At 38.6% G+C, this 18,303-nt stretch overlaps 1 protein-coding gene across 4 annotated transcripts in view; it reads right to left on the reverse strand.

Annotated features, from left to right (window-relative positions):
* The window catches only part of LOC150088358 (solute carrier family 35 member F6-like), a 329,560-nt gene that overhangs the window by 115,223 nt on the left and 196,034 nt on the right, over nucleotides 1-18,303 (reverse strand). For all 4 annotated transcript variants that reach the window (XM_090370737.1, XM_090370736.1, XM_090370735.1 and 1 more), the window contains one exon: nucleotides 2,354-2,448. In XM_090370737.1, coding sequence (XP_090226863.1) covers nucleotides 2,354-2,448 — 95 coding nt within the window. The remainder of the gene's footprint in view (nucleotides 1-2,353; nucleotides 2,449-18,303) is intronic.

The following is an 18,303-nucleotide window of genomic DNA, read 5'->3' on the forward strand; positions in this document are numbered from 1 at the left end:
TTTCTTGTATTGACTGATTTTCACTTTCCATTTCTTTTGATTCCAAACATTTTCTTAGTTTAATTCTATATACAGTGAAGAAAAAAAAACTGCATCACCTTCAAAAAAGTAACATTTGTAGTGAAACGTATAAGATATTGTTTGATTACAATCATTTTGTTTGTTGCAAAGCAAAGGTATTGCACCAGATAATGCTTCTATTGCAAAAGACAGTAATTTCAAGGTATTGCATCAGCAGTTTCTCTAAATACGCCATTTGAAGGGTATGCTTTTTAGCCCAAGCTTATTTGTATCCTGTTTTGCAGAGGTGTAAGCATGGCTCCATATGTTCAGTTGACACAAAGAAAAACAAGTGTAGCTGTTGCTTTGTCCCAGGAAGGACTTTCTACGCATACTATCACTGATAAAATAGGCTGCCACCAGTCAATAGCATCCCAGGTTCTGAAATTAAAGTGTGAAACTGGTGATGTGAACAGAAGACCTTGATCAGGCCGTAAGAGAGTGACTACACCTTCCCAAGACTGATATTTAAAACAGCTATACCTTCATATCACCATGCTAGTGCTCCTGATCTAAAATAGGACTTTGAGATGGCCTCTGGTGTTGAAACAAGTGCACGAACTATCCAAAGACGGCTTTTGAATTGTAGTCTGAATGCCTATCAGCCCGAGAAGAAACCTTTGTTGACCCAACAAATGAGGAATAAGTGACTAACTTGGGCTAAAATGCATGTTCCATGGACAAAAGAGCAATGGGACACCATCATCTTTTCTGATGAATCGAAATTCAAACTGCATGGCTCAGATGGGGAGCAATATATCAGAAATAGAAATTCGGAGGCATACCATTCTGACTGCATAACACCAACTGTAAAGTTCCCCGCTGATCAGATGGTCTGCAGACGCATAACAAGCAAAGGGGTGGGGCGTGGGGCAAATTAAGTTTATTAATGGAACAGTGAATGCAGAAACCTACACTGCTATCTTGGAGGAGTGCCTGAAACCTATTATTAGGGATTACCACATAGATGTTCAAAACTGCACTTTTTCAGCACCTTACCACACAGCAAAATTGGTAAGTTTTATGCTATTTAGATTTAATGATGAGTTTGTCTTCTTGTCTCACAAGGCTTAATATACTTACACCAATGTTTTCCCTCATTTTTCTCCCTTAAGGTGCAGTCATACCTCAGAAATGCTGGCATTACAGTGTTGGACTGGCCCGGCAACAGTGCAGATTTGAACACTATTGAAAATTTCTGGTACATAATATCATCTAAAATTGCTCAGAAGAAGCCAACAAGTAAGATTCAGCTGCAGGAGAGCATTGTAAGGATGTGGTACCACGAAATTGGGCAACCGTATATCCAGAAGTTGATTAACTCTATGCCAGATCGTTGCAAGGCTATAATTGCAGCTCGAGAAGGAATAACAAAATATCGAGGACTTATTTTGCTGATTTACAGTACATAATACTATTACATTAACTTGTCATTTCAATTTGTACATGTAAATGCAATAAAATGTATGTTTGGTTGTCAAGATTGTCATTTGCATGGTTTCTCATATTTCCATTAATTGCACATTTTACCCTATGGGAAGATATTTATGGCAATTAGGCATATCAGGTGGAGTCTTTTTATTGGATTTCATTCACAGAGATATATATCCCATCTAACAAATACATTTTGAATATTTCTGCAACCCACAATGCAGTGCAAAACACATTTGCAAAATTCACGAGTGATGCAGTTTTTTTTTGTCTGCCACTGTAGATTGTTAATACTTTTGTTTTGTAATAATTCACTTGTTGAATGTTATTTTCTTTGTCTCTTTTGGTTTTTTTGCTTTTTTTTTTGGATAACATAAGAGCAGTCCCATTGCCAAAAAAAAAAAATAAATAAATAATAATTAAATTTCCTATTTCACTTCCATGACAGCAAGAGATATCAAGGCTAAACCAAAACACTATGTGAAAATAATACACAAACAGGCATGAAATATAGTCCATATACCAACATGCAGAGATCTCATTTTTTTTATGATCATGCTTCTCCAGCTAAAAAAAAAAAAAAAAAAAAAAAAAAAAAGATACAGAGCAAAACTAAAGACCATGCTTTTATATTTAAAATTTTAAAACATTTAAAAATTGGTAATTTTTTTGTAGTCAACAAGTATGACCACAAGAAGATTAAAAGTACTTTCCTCCCTGTTTTCTGTTAATCCATTATAAGTAAGCTAATTTTAGTGTTGATGACTAAACACTAAAATGTTTTTTAGTGTTTAGTCATCAACTAAACACTAATAAACATGTTTCTTAAAATAATATTGTATAAAAGTTTTAAAAATTTTACCTGTAAAGGATGATATCCCTTGTTCTTTAAAAACAATTCTTCTATTACCATCTGGCCAGCGCTAACCACCTGCCCAGCAAAAATTAGTATAATCCCTAAAGAGAGAGAATTACTAAACACATTTTTATCTGATTTTTGTCCTCCATGACAATATAGTGCCTTTGTCCCATGCTTGAAGAGGTCTGGATTAGCCAATTTCTGGAAGAGGGAGGTAGAGAAGATTTTCATCACAAGTTATTTCTGGGTTTTCACTCTATACATGTAAATTGCCCATGAACAACATATTAAAATAGACAATGCATAACAAAGCCAGCACACAATGACCAAAGTAATCAACATGCCAAGGAGCCTCCCAAAAAAAAAACAACTAAGAACTGTCAATATATTACTGGCTTTGCCATATGATGGAGAGCAAAATTAAGTGGATGAGTGGAGCGAGCAACAAGCAGATATGAATGCACCATTGTCAGGAATGTTAATTTTCCTGATACACAAGATTTGTGGGCAGTTGACTTGCACAGCAGCAGTAATTTCTGGACCACTTCCTACATCAATGTGTCAGAAATAACATGACCTAATTTTTACCAAGGATTAAATTGATATTCAGAATATTGCATTAAGGAACCATTAGCAGATAGCAATCATAATGTATTAATGAGTAATATATTTAAAGCAACAACTGTCATCAAGAAAAAACTGAAAAGTTATAGTGGGTTCAGGTATTATTTTAAATCTTTTCAACAAGAACAGTTGGGGCATCATATAAAGATATAAAAGGCTACTGGTCTTTTGATGGGAAAACATCACTGGCAGCACCTACTACATTTCCGGACTAAAGAAAAACAAATTGGTAATGAAATTTTCAGATGGAAATGACGCAAATGACACCACTTCTGAAATGGCACTAATGATGCTCACTGAACAATTAATGTTGATTTGGTAGAGTAAGCAGTGGCTGTGAGAATAAACTTTACATTGTTCATACCAAGAGACGGAAATGAAGTCACTTACTAAATGATGCTAACTCAGTCACTAACATTGATAAAAAAAAATGCAAAGTTTAATAAAATCTGCTTCTCAAGATTTTAATCAACATCAACCATCTATTCATCAAGAAGCTGGACTGTCAACATCACAAAATTACATTCAAGAACTTCCTGAAGATTTCGATCCAGAAAATTTGAATTCAAATGAATTACCCAAGGATATTCAATTGATTTCTGAACCGGCTAGACAGAGTATACTGCAACAACCAGCTTCAATTGCATCATCCAAAAAGAAACAAAAGCATATTTCAGCTCAACCACCTGTTGTAGACTCATCACAAGTTTCAACAGTAGTCAAGCATCAAATCATTTACAAACATAGAACAGGACCGTAACTCCTATAAAGAATTTAAACAATAATTTCTCAAAAATACGTTTGGAGCTATTTGTGATATCTGTGATCAATTAAGGTATGAAAATTATGTAAAACTTTACACTCCAGAGAGTTATCAGTTACTTCTCTTGGAATTTCTAACTGTAGACGTAATGACCATGAAGGCCCAACCCTTTAACCTCATCCAAGCATAAAATAAAACATCTTTCATGTTTTATTTTTTTTTTTTTATATATCTTTCGAGCATTAATGTTCTGGGCCAGACCAAAGCACCAAAGCAAAGACTATCTGAAGTATACAAAGGGGATGAATATATAGAGGAAATATCAGCATTCATAATTCTATGAATGCTGATATTTTACACCACAGTCAATTGGAATCATTATTTCCTTCATGTGAAGGATTTACTTGGGCAGTTAGTCAAAATTGGAAACTCCCCAGAGTTAGTGAAATAAGTGTTATCCTTTCTTGTAAATTTACTAGAAGCAGCTGTCAATTTCTTTGGTTATCACTTCGGTCTTAGAAAAGTGAAGAAACATTGTAAAGAAGCAGATGTAAGAATTACGTGGTATGGAGTAATGATTGCTGAACAGAGTGACTAAATTCAATGACTTGTGTTATGACCCAAGTCAATCAATTATCTAAACAATGAAGTCACTGAGCACAGCCATAGTCACCTATAGTTTTTATATTGTTTGTTTGTTTGTTATTTGGTTTTTAGGAGCATTAGCAACTAAGGCCATATTGCTCCGGGATATGCGGTGGTCATTCCCTGACCTTTCCGCATCCTCCGTATTTGGTGGTGACGGGCTCGAACCCCGGTCTAATCAAGAAGCGTGTGCTACGCACTGCTGCTCCTTCTCACCTGGCTACGGAGGCGCCTAGTTTTTATATAAAGCCGTTTTTACAATTGTCTTGCAAAAAATCAACAACTGACATACTGTGTTCCAGTTACAACAAAATAACCAGATCCAATGAAATATATCACCCCAAGCTTTAAAGCAGATCCAGGAGGAATTTGATTCTGCTGTGGCACATTTTGTTCAAATATAAAACCTAGAGCATCTATCATTATTGAAGTATAAACATATTTAAATACCAGTTTCTTTTGTTAAGACATGAAGAAAATTCATTAAACTGGCAGAAAGAAAGAAAGTAAAATCATATATTCAAGGCATTTCAAATGAGTGCACAGCAGATTTCACATAACTGCAACTTCAGTTCAACGTGAAAGCATTCTCAAAAGAGGTAGAGACAATCATAATGAAGCAGAGCAAGTTTACAAGTGACAAGCAAACTCCTAAAATGTGTTTTCTTAATTATAATCTAAAATTAAATATTTAATCTTTTTTAATTTTTGCAGTATATTTTATTCTTTGCAATTTGTAGTTCCTCACTATACAGGATTTACCATTCATGTATTGTATTTTTATAATATCTCCATAATTTAACATGTTCACTGCTTCCTGAATGCAAATATGCAGCTTCATATTTTAATCCACTTGGAAGGAAAACCACCCTACTTTTAGAATTTTTTTCTTCCAAGTTGACAGAAGGAAATCAGATATTTTTTTATCAAGAAACCTTCACTGGAGGCGACTTAATTTAGTCGTAGCAAGAAAAAGTCCAAATAATGCATCTACCCTTTCCAATCAGACTCAATCCTGGGTTGAAACCATCATCAGAAAAGAAAGCAACGGAAGTGATAATAGGCAATTTTATTATGTTTTGTTTTTTATTTCTCCACGCAATGATGATATGAATTAATATTCAGCTTACTTGCTTCCATTTCCCTGCCTCAAAGTGAACAGCTTTGTGATAGGTGTGTTTGCTGTTGTATATAAATTTGAAAAAAAATCTCTACAATGCATGAAGAAGTAAAACACAACGTTCAGATTTTTCCTGTATTGTATGAATAATAAAGAAATTAATAAAATAAATGTGCAATCGAATTTGTAGGCTGACAAAGTGATCATGTTTCTTAATCTGAATCTAGAAAATATTGAAATAAAATATGCAAATACATGAAATAGTCAAGGGCTAATCTATGGAGGAAAAAAGATAATGTCAAATTATGCATTATTTCCATTTATAACATTGTGAAGATATTTTCAAATTTTTTATATTTCTATACTCAAGGTCCCTCCTGATGGGGGGGGGGGGAAATGGGATAGGGCTCAATCTGCCATTAGGAATACTAAACTTAATTTTCAGGGTACAACAAACAGCATGGCTGCTTCAAGAACAGTCCATAGCTGAGAGAAGTGTAATGAAGTCAATGGTAGTCCGGGGCAGTTCAGAGGTTTGGGTATGAGAATTAATATTGAAGAAAAGGATAACAAGGAAGAGTTCTTGTTTGCTACATATTGAAAAGAAGCGTGGATGCACTACTCCCTTCCAACTGACATGCTGGTGGTAATAGTAAGAGCATTTTGATTGGAATGGTTACTGAATGATCATTCTGTTGTTTCCCTAAACAATAAAATAATTATTTGGTAGGTTTTAATCAAACATAAGAAAGTAGTATGAATACCAAGTAATATTGCATTAATCACCTATTCATTTGACTGCTTCAGAAACATCCAAATATTCAGCAATTTTCATTCAATTGTGGTCCTTAGTGTTCAGGGTGAGTTGGTACTTTACTTATTATTTAACTAATATCTAGACTGATGCAAGATCCACCCCCCCCATAACCCAATAATTTACTTTTTAAATTACTCATTAATGCCTCCGTAGCCAGGTGGGAAGGAGCAGCAGTGCGTAGCACACGCTTCTTGATTAGACCGAGGTTTGAGCCCGTCACCACCAAATACGGAGGATGCGGAAAGGTCAGGGAATGACCATTGCATATTCCCGGAGAAATATGGCCTTAGTTGCTAATGCTCCTAAAAAAAAAAAAAAAAAAAAAAAAACAATCCTCATTAATACCATGATGAATGATGATTATTTCAAAGTGACAAGATGACTCCAACACTTTCCTGTAATGAGTCAGCTCAGCTAAAAGACTTGTTTTCCCATCACTAGTTTGTGGACTACAAGAGCCTGCTCTTCAACACATTTCTTATTCAAGAAAGGGTGATACTTAAACTCATTTCATTAATTCTCAGATATTCCACATCTTAACCATTGGCTCATGGGGATCCCTCTGTAGACAGGAATGAAAGATAATCACATAAAGAAATACAAGGGTTTAGAATAATACATAACCACCACTACTTAAGTATCATCTCCATAATGCAAGATATATCTTTATAAGCATTCATGTACCATTTGTGGGTTTACAAAACCCAAGGAAAATCCCGGGATGAAAACACCACATCAAATGTATTCACCATTTTTTGATGATTGCCTCACAATTCAACCTTCTGCTGATGTATTCCTTGCAATTCGATCTTCTGTTGAAGTACCACTACAATCAAACCTTTCCATTGATGCCACATAATTTTCTTGAAGAATATTGTACCTGTTATATATACTGTCCAGCCAAAACATTATGACCACCAACCTAATAACAGGAATGTCCTCTTCTTGCCACCAGTATTACTACCACGCAGCAAGGCATAGACACTCTAAAGCCCCTGAACACTGTAGGAGGTACCGTTGTACCATATTGCCAGGATTGCATCCCATACATCTGTGATGGCCAATGGTGGAAGATACAAACACTGAACCTGGGGGATCCATGTAATCCCAGAGATGTTCTGTGGAATTCTTATCTGACAAATTCACCAGCCACGGTAACACATGTAAGTCACTTTTATGTTCACCGAACCACTCTTGAACAATACTGGAAATGTGGCAGGGTGCATTATCCTACTGGAACACACCTGTGTCATCCGGAAAGAAATATTGCTCAGGGAATATGAGGTGGTCATTCCCTGACCTTTCCGCATCCTCCGTATTTGGTGGTGACTGGCTCGAACACCATGAAGGGGTATAATCTCATCGTTCACAATGGATAGGTAGTTTTTAGCATTCAAAATGGTCTAGGAGTATAAGGGCTCCAAGAAATTGCAAGGAAAACATTCTCCATACTGTTTCCACCTGCCTGTTTCTGTTGGACTAGGACATCAGAGTGATTCCTCTACACAGTTTTTTTGTTATACCCTCCACCTGCACAACAAGAAAGGTGACTGATCAGAAAAGGCAACTATTTTTCCAGTCATCAATTGTTCAATGACCATTTAGATGCAAACTATAAGCGTTGTTGGCAATGGGTGGCTGTATGCATGGGAATCCTAACTGGGTGGTTACTCCTAAGGCCCATACTGAGAATGGTGATTGCATCATTAGCATTAGCATTAGTAGAGGCATATGATGCAAGAAAGCAAGCTTATTCAGCACCAGCCAAAAAAAAAGAAAAAAAAAAAAAAAAAAAAAACAACCACTACTCCCATTTCACCCCTCAATTCGTTCGAAATACCTGTCCAGCTGAGCCTTAAATTTGTTTAGGCTATCAACTTCAACAACAAGCGATGGAAGTCTATTCCACAAACCAACTGCCCGCTGGCTAAAGGCGAATTTCCGCACATCTATCCGACATCCGTCCTTCCTCAATTTGAATTTATGCCCTCTCAGGTGATTATTCTGAGCAAGAGGAAGAATTCCATCGGCATTGAGCATGCTCAAGCCATTCAAAGCCTTGTACACCTCTATCAGATCACCTCGGCGATGCCTAGTCTCCAGGCTCTGTAATTTGCAAAACTTAAGCCTTTCTTCGTAAGAGCAACCCTTTGTTCCATTCACTAATCTTGTTGCCCTTCTCTGTACTCGTTCCAGCAGCTCTACATCCTTCTTGAAATGAGGCCTCCAGACCTGTATACAGTACTCAAGGTGTGGCCTGACCAATGCCTTATACAAGGGAATAATCACATCCCTGTCCCTGCTAGAAAAATTCCTGTATATCATTGACAAGACACCATGAGCTACTCTTGCAGCTCGTCTGCACTGCTCAGAGAACTTCATATCTGCCTGCACAATTACCCCCAGGTCCTTTTCATTCTCTACCACTGTCAGCGAAGTACCACAGAGTTGATACGTTGATCTGGGGTTACTGTTTCCCATATGTAGTACTTTACATTTGTCAATGTTAAACTTCATTTGCCACCTCTCAGCCCATCTGCTCAACCTTTCCAGATCCTGTTGCAGCAGCATAGTATCAGTAGTGTCCTTAACAACCCTGCCAACCTTTGTATCGTCTGCAAACTTTGACATTAAGCCTGATACACCATCATCAATATCATTTATAAATACAGAAAACAACAATGGACCCAACACTGAACCCTGAGGAACTCCACTAATAACATTAGTCCACGTTGAGCAGTGTCCATTGATTACCACTCTCTGTCTTCTGCCACTCAACCATCCCTTTATCCATAGCAGCAATTTGCCTCGAATGCCACACTTCTCCAATTTGTGCAGCAGTCTTCCATGCGCAACAGTATCAAAAGCCTTTCTAAGATCCAAATATATAATATCAAAGTTATTCCCTGCATCCAGTTCTTTTGTGACTACATCATAGTATCCAATCAAATTGGTCAGACAAGACCTGCCCTTAACAAACCCATGCTGTGTCTGAGCTATAACTGAATTCTTGTCCAGATGATCCTGCAGTGCTTCTTTAACCAGTGCCTCCATTAATTTTCCTGGAACCGAAGTTAAACTAACAGGTCTATAATTAGTTGTGTCAGCCTTTGATCCTCCTTTGTGAATTGGGGTTACATTTGCACATCTCCAGTCCATGGGTACCTCCCCTGAGTCCAAAGAAGCTCTCATAATTATGGCTAGGGGTTTGCTTACTTCCTTTGCTGCCTCCTTTAATATAACTGGATAGATCCCATCCACCCCGGGTGCCTTTTTTATGTTTATCCTCAACAATTTCTCCTCCACTTTCCTCTCAGTTATTAGAAAATCATCTAGCTCACTGCCAATGTTTACTTCACCTACGACATTCCCCTTCCTGAATAACTCCTCATGTGTGAATGTAGATGCAAAATACTCGTTTAGATTGTTAGCCACCTGAGCTGGATCCTCAGCTGTTGAACCATCAACATCCAGTGGACCAATCTGATTCATCCCTTTCCTTCTTGAGTTTAAATAGGTAAAGAACTCTTTTCTATTTTTCTTTGCATCCTTTGCCAAGGATTTCTCATAATCTGCCTTTGCCTGCCTAATCTCCTTTGTGACTTGGTTACAGACCAACTTATATCTATCATAGGCTTCCACGTCACCCATTAATTTGTATGTATCCCATGCATTTTTCTTCTCTGCCATATGTCTCATTAGTTCATCTGACAACCATTTAGGCCTGAACGTTGGACAATATTTCTTGGTTGGTATGTAAAGCCTGGTAGCTTCCAAGATTAGTTCCTTGAATGCTTCCCATTTTGAATTTGCTGTTGGTAACATCATCAGTTGGTCCCACAGTATAGAATTTAAATACTGTCTCAGACCAGCATAGTCTCCTTTACGAAAGCAAAAACCCTTCCCTTTACCTCTGATGGTAGTTACCTCCTTGAGTAAATCCCACTTCAGCACACTGTGATCATTGCCACCCAGTGGTTCATTTATCTGCAGATTCCTAATGCATGAAGAATCACTACTGATAATCAGATCAAGAGTATTACTCCCTCTAGTTGCCTCCCGAACATGCTGGTGTAGAAAACAATCATCCAATAAATCCACAAAAGCCTTGCTAGTGTGTGAGTGACCAACCCACAAATTCCAGTCAATATCTGGGAAATTAAAATCCCCCATTATAAGACTCTCTGATTTACTGGCCCACTCTATTTCCCTGTACAGTATCTTATTATACTCATCAGAGTCATTAGGCCTATAGCACACTCCTACTCTCAATTTTGATTTACCTATGCTTATGTCACACCAAACTGACTCAACACTGCACTGTCCAGCGATGTCAACTGGCTTCACTTCCTTGGATTTTATGTGTTTTTTAACTAATAGCATAACCCCTCCTCCCTTCCTATCCTGTCTATCCTTTCTGTAGACGTTGTACTCCCCAAATTCCAGTTCTGCATTCCTTATATCTGTGTGACACCACGTCTCTGATATCCCAACAATATCTGCCTTTGATGTTTTGAGTAATACCTCAAATTCATGGTCTTGGAGATACCACTGGTGTTTCCCAGGTCCTTGGCCAGCTGTTCCACATCTATCAAGCTCACACAAAGTGGACGGCCTACATTCACCACAACCATCAATGAGGCACAGGTGCCTGCCACTAGCCCAGCAACAGATGCTCTATCCACTACCTGTCCACTTTTGGAACACCTTAACTACAGGAGTCTGAAAACAGCCCATGAGATCTGCATTTATGTAATTCTCCACCTTTCAAACTGGTACCCAACAATCATCCCTAGTCATCAAGTACTTCCTATGAACCACACATCACGAATCCACAGTATCACATTTACTAGTTGTCACCACAATACATGTGCCAATAGGCAAGGAGGAATGGCTAATTGCTAAAACACGGGGATGGTCATGATGTTTTGACTGAACAGTGTATGTGTGTTTATATATGTATGTTCCCAAAGTGTAGAATGCCTGGCACACTATGAACTACACTTTTCTTTATTGGTATAAATTAGCATTAGCAGAGGCATATGATGCAAGAAAGCAAGCTTATATAGAATCAGGTAAAAAAAAGAAAGAAACCTTCCCATTTCACCCATCCATTCACTCCACATGTTTGACTAGTTCTTCCTTGAACTTATAAGTTGATGACCTTCACTATTAAGAAATATTGTTCAAGGTTTAGGCCTAAATGGTTATCAAATGAACTAATGAGACTCATTACAGAGAAGAAAAATGCATGGAATGCATATAAATTATCAGGCGACACAGAAGCCTATGGAAGATATAAGCTAGTCTGTAATCAAGTCACAAAGGAGGTTAGGCAGACAAAGGCAGATTACGAGAAATCTTTGGCAAAGGATGCTAAGAAAAACAGCAAGGATTTCTTTACTTTATAAACTCTAAAAGGAAGGGGATGAATCCGATTGGTCCACTTGATATCGATAGTTCGACTGTTGATGATCCTGCTCAGATAGCAAACAAACTGAACAAGTATTTTGCATCTACATTCACACATGAGGAGTTATTAAGGTTTGAAAATGTCAGAAGGTTATAAAATTTTAGCAGAGTGCTTAATGATTTTGTAATAACTGAGAGCAAAGTGGAGGAGAAATTGTTGAAGTTAAACATAAGAAAGACACCTGGGGTGGATGGGATCTATCCAGATGAGATCTACACTGAAGGAGGTGGCAAAGGAAGTAAGCAAACCCTTAGCCATAATTATGAGAGCATCCTTGGACTCCGGGAGGTCCCCATGGACAGGAGATGTGTAAAAGTATCCCCAATTCACAAAGGGGGATTGAAGGGTGACACGAGTAATTACAGATCAGTTAGAATAAGTAAAATAAGTCAAGAATAAGTAACAACAGTCTTCTCGTTCAAGTGAAGCGTTACTAATTCGAAGTAGTGCAATGTCATGGCAACTCGTCGTGAAGGTATTCACAATATGAGATGTAACTTAAACGATGCTGCTATTGCAAATTTGTTAATCTATAATTAGCTGTGTATAAATGATGCAATTGCACTAAAATACACATAGACCAGTTTAGTTTAACTTCTGTTCCGGGTAAAATAATGGAGTCACTGGTTAAAGATGCATTGCAGGATCATCTAGACAAGACTACAGCAATAATTCAGACACAGCATGGGTTTGTTAAGGGAAATTCTTGTCTGACAAATTTGATAGGATATTATGATGTGGTTACAAAGGAACTGGATGAAAAAAATAATCCTGATATCATATACTTGGATTTTAGGAAAGCTTTTAACACTGTTGTGCATGGAAGACTACTGTACAAATTGGAGCAGAATGGTATTAAGGGTAAGTTGCTACAATGGATAAAAGGATGGTTGAGTGCGAGAAGACAGAGGGTGGTAATCAATGGGTGCTGCTCTTCGTGGACTAATGTTATTAGTGGAGTCCAACAGGGTTCGGTGTTGGGTCCACTGTTGTTTTGTATATTTATCAATGATACTGATGAAGGTATATCAGGCTTAGTGTCAAAGTTTGCAAATGATAAAAAGGTTGTCAGGGTTGTTTAATGACAGTAATGGCAGTGTGCTACTGCAACAGGATCTAGAAAATTTGGGCAGATAGGCTGAGAAGTGGCAACTGAAGTTTAACCTTAACAAATGCAAAGTACTGCATATGGGTATAAGTGACCCCAGAGAAACGTACAAACTGTGTGGTACTATACTTAAGGTGGTAGAAAATGAAACAGACCTGGGAGTAATTGTGCAGTCAGATATGAAGTTTTCTGAGCAATGCAGACAGGCTGCCACGGCAGATCATGGGGTGTTGTCAATGATATACACGAATTTTCCTAGTAGGGAAAAGGAGGTGATTGTCCCTCTGTATAAGGCAATGATCAGGCCACGCCTTGAGTACTGCGTGCAGGTTTGCAGGCCTAAGTTTAGGAAAGATGTAGATTTGCTTGAGCGTGTACAGAGAAGAGCAACAAGATTGGTGAGGGGAATGAAGGGATCCTCTTACCAGGAGAGGCTTTTCTGCAAATTGCAATGGCTGGAGACTAGGCACTTGTGTGGTGATCTGATTGGGCTGTATAAGGCCTTGAATGGGTTGAGCACGCTGAATTCTGTAGGGATTCTTCCAGTTGTTCAGATTACGAACCTAAGGAGGCATAAATTGAAATTAAGGAAAGACAGATGTAGAATAGATATGCGAAAATTTGCCTTTAGCCAGCGGGGTGGTTAATTGCTGGAACAAACTTCCATCTGTCGTTGTGGAAGTTGATAGGTTAAATAAATTTAAGGAGGAACTGGACAAACATTTAGAGGGAATGGTTGTGTGAAATTTTTTTTTTTTTGGCTGATGCTGCATAAGCTCATACACTTTCTTTCTTGCATCACATGCCACTACTACTACTACAGGAGATGGCAGTTTGTTCCAACTATCAACCACCCACTGCTTAAGGCAAATTTCCACATATCACATCTATTTTTTATTTTTATTTTTTTTGAAAACCCCAAACACAAGTGGTATTAGAAGCTATAATATTTAGTACCATGCATGAGTTGGAGGTTGAGAAGATGAAAAAAGATATTTGTTGACATTGAATTTGAACTTCCGTAGACTAATTTTCAGGAAATAGGTATGAAGAAGGGTTGTTCCAGAAAATGGCAGTTGAATGAATAAATGAGGAAGATGAAAAGTTGGTTCTGTAAGTTTAAAGTTGTACAGTAAATGGATGCTGGTGGCAAACATTTACTGTTCAACTTGGACTTGGACTGTTTTGAAAGAGAGAGAGAGAGAGAGAGAGAGAGAGAGTGGGAATAGCAATTAGGCATTCCTCCCTGCCTGGTGGCACATGTGTTGTGGTGACAACTAGTAAATGTGATACTATGGAATCATGATATGTGGTTCATATGAAGTACTTGATTAACATGGACTAGGGATGATTGTCAGTACCAGTTTGAAAGAGAGAGAAGGAGAAAGAGTAGTAATTGTAATGGGATGATAATTGGATGGAAGGGATTTGTCACCTTTTTAGGAACTGGCTGGATATGAGCAAATTTCCAAATTTCCAAGCAGAAGGAACAACACCTTTGGAATAAGAAAGCAAAAAAAAACAGGAGTAAGTTCAGAAGCACAGGTTTTGAGAACAAGTGGAGAAATACCATCAGGACCTGGAGCTTTCTTAGCATCAAGATTCGTCAAAATCCTTCTGACATCCTATTTACGGAAGACTGAGGCATTGAACAGGAGGCATTGAATAGAGCATGTTAGGAATGGTGGGAGGTGTTTTACCAAGATCATTAACACATGAGTTGGAAGAAAAATGGGATGCTAGCAGGTCAATTTTATCCTTGGCTGAAGTGACAATAGAACCATTTGGTTTTGCCAGAGGTGGGAGCTGAGACGAGGAAAGGTTTTGGCCAATAGCTTTGGCAAGAGACCAGAATGTTCAGCTACCATTAGGGAAGAAGCAAGTTTTCTACTCTAAGCCTGTTCAAAATCTAGTTTGGACTGATTAATAATGGCTTTACAATTGTTGCGAGCTTTGGTGTAGGCAGAAAATTAAACTGAAGAATTGGAAACAAGCCAATTACGATACACAACATACTTCTCTTGAACAGTCTTAGCACATTTATTGGAAAACCAAGGTTGCGATAAAGAACGAGATTTTAAAGTGGAGTGTGGAAAAAAAGGATTCCATTCCTACAAGAATAATTTCACTGACACGATCTGAGCAAACATTGATATCAGAAGTTTTGAAACAGTAATCCGATCAAGGAAAAGAAAAGAAATCTCAGAGGTCATCCCATTTTGCATTCTTGTAATGCCAAACAACTTGAGGTTGGAAATAGCCATGAGATAAAGATTCCATTGGAGAACAGACTATCACCAAGTTGTGATCTAAGGGGCCTAAAGGACCACTCACTTCGACCATGTACTTAGAAGGGTTGTCTGTGAGAAAAAGATCAAGCATGCTAGCTGTGGTTAGGATGTCTGGTATTTTGGTACGTAAATGAACAATCTGTGTGAGGTCATTAGTAATTGCAAAAACCTCAGCATCTCGACCAGCTGGGTTTGTGTGACCATAAAACAGAAGCCAACTGGAGTTTTGAACATTAAAATCACCAAGGAAAATTATCTCACTGTTAGGAAAGTTGGACAGGAGAAAGTCAAGTTGCACGGAGAGGAAGTCAAGTGATTTGTGGAGCTGGGAGAACGAGAAGAACCCTTGGAATGAGTTAAAGTGATTAGTGGAGTTGGGAGAAAGGTGGAGACAATAGATGAATTTGACAATTTGAATGCGGTAGAGAGATTTTAACCCAGAGAAGACCGAAGAGAGATTCCAAATTCTGATATTCCAAGTCTCTGACAGGGAATATCATAACGGACATATGCACAAGTACCACCTTTGAGGCAAAAGGAATCAGGAAGGAAACAATTTGGGCAACTGAGGTGAGCAATGGTTGAATCAACCAACAACTGAGATTCTGTCAGAAAAAGTACATGGGGTTTGGCAGAATGTAAGTGGAAATGGACATTGTTGAGATTAGAACTGAGACCACGTATATTTGTGAAATGAACTAGGAAGTGTTTGTGTGTGGGAGGTTTAGATCTTTTCGCAGATAAGCTTGCTCTATTAGTTTGCCAATTCATGGTGTATTCGATAGTAAGAAAAAGTGGAGGGCGGGGGGACATGCTGTGTGATGTAATGAAATTTTTGGATATGGCGTACACATGGTAAGAATATACCCAGATCCTTGACATAACGTGACCTTGACAGTGACCCCCCGCATAAACACTACTCGGAATCCCTCCAGTTACTATCTGGCAGAATAGAGGTAGCAAGATTGTACACTAGCTGATCCAGAAGCCTCCTAGAGAGTTACCAATAGATTCAGTCTGGTGTACTAACTGGTGGCTGGACAACAAACACTGTTTTGAAGTTTGGATCTCGCCATGGTGTTCATCATAACCTCAAAGGATATCAGTCACACTGCATGATGGAAGGGATGGGGAAGAGTTCACCAGAACTTAGCTCCGGAGATTAAACATGGGCTAAACATATGCAAAATGGTAGTATTGCACCGGTTGATGAGTCATCTACAGCCCTAATATTGCCTGGTGACACAGAGGGGGCGGTATTCCTCTGTGTGGTGTGGGCGCCACACCATGACCCCTTGCTTACATTGGTTCGCACTTGGGTGGTCACACACAGTGTGCTTGCACAAGTGGGTTATACTCAGGATTACTAACAGTCCCACCATCACGAAGGTGCAAGCACGGGATTTGGCTGTGTTTTGGTCCACTTACTTCAGTGTCACCCAAATATCAGTTCCATTAGCATTTTAGACTCCCTGGTAGCAAACACAGCTTGTCTGGCATATCTGAGAGAATGTCTGTGACAACCTCAAGAACTGATCACATTTATTCTACAATTGTCTTTCCTCAATTTCAATTTATGTCCCCACAGGTGAGTAATCTGAGCAAGAGGAAGAATCCTATCAGCATTCAGCTTGCTCAAACTATTCAAGGCCTTATACACCTCAATGAGATCACCTTGCAGGTGCCTAGTCTCCGGCCATTGCAATTTGCAGAACTTAAGCTTTTCTTGGTACCAGCAACTACATTCACCAGTATAGTTGCTCTTCTCTGTACTCGTTCCAGCAGCTCTACATCCTTCCTCAAATGAGGCCTCCAGACCTGTATACAGTACTCAAGGTGTGACCTGATCATTGCCTTATAAAAGGGAACAATCACTCCTTATCTGTGCTAGAAAAATTCCTGTATATCATTGACAAGATGCCATGACCTACTCTTGCAGCCCATCTGCAATGCTCAGAAAACCTCATAGCTGACTGCACAATTACCCCAGGGCTTTTCATTCTCCACTAACCTGAGTGTAGTACCACCGAGTTGATGTGTTATTCTGCGGTTACTGCTACCCATACGCAGTACTTTACATTTGTCAAGGTTAAACTTCAGTTGCCACCTCTCAACCCACCTGCTCAACTTTTCCAGATCCTGTTGCAGTAGTGTACTATCATTACTGTCATTAACAACGTGCCAACCTTCGTATCGTCTGCAAACTTAGACATTAAGCCTGATATACCTTCATTAATATCATTGATAAATACATAAAATAACAATGGGCCCAACACCGAACCCTGGGGAACTCCACTAATAATATTAGTCCACAAAGAGCAGTGTCCTCTGATTACCCTGTCTTCTCCCACTCAACCATCCTTTTATCCACTGTAGTAACTTGTCCTTAATGCCATACTGCTCCAATTTGTACAGTAGTCTTCCATGTGAAACAGTATCAAAAGCTTTCCTATAATCCAAGTATATGATATCAAAATTGTTTTTTGCATCCAGTTCCTTTGTGATCACACAATAGTATCCAACCAAATTTGTCAGAAAAGACAAAGTCTCCTTAAAAAACCCATGCTGTTTCTGAACTATAACTGCAGTCTAGTCTAGATGATCCTGCATTGCTTCCTTAACCAATGACTCCATTAATTTCCCTGGAACAGAAGTTAAACTAACAGGTCTGTAATTACTCGTGTCACTCGTGATCCCGCTTTGTGAATTGGGGACACATCTGCACATCTCCAGTCCATGGGAACCTCCCCCGAGTCCAAGAAAGCTTTCACAATTATGGCTAAGAGTTTGATTACTTCCTTTGCTGCTTCCTTTAATATAACTGGATAGACTCCATCCATCCCAGGTGCCTTTCTTATGTTCAATTTCAACTATTTCTCCTCCCCTTTTTCTTTCAGTTATTACAAAATCATTTTGCTCCCTGCCAGAGTTTGATAAGCTTCTGGCCTCCACTTCCCTAAAGAGCTCCTCATGTGTGAATGTAGATGCAAAATACTCTTTCAGTTTTTCAGCTACCTCATCAACAATCAAACCATTCCAAACAAATCAATCCCCTTCACTCTTTTTCTTTGCATCGTTAGGCAAGCAAAGGCAGATTTCTTGTAATCTGCCT

Source organism: Mastigoproctus giganteus, chromosome 3 (genome assembly GCF_048544385.1).
Source record: "Mastigoproctus giganteus isolate SK-2022 chromosome 3, ASM4854438v1, whole genome shotgun sequence".
NCBI classification, from domain to species: domain Eukaryota; kingdom Metazoa; phylum Arthropoda; class Arachnida; order Uropygi; family Thelyphonidae; genus Mastigoproctus; species Mastigoproctus giganteus.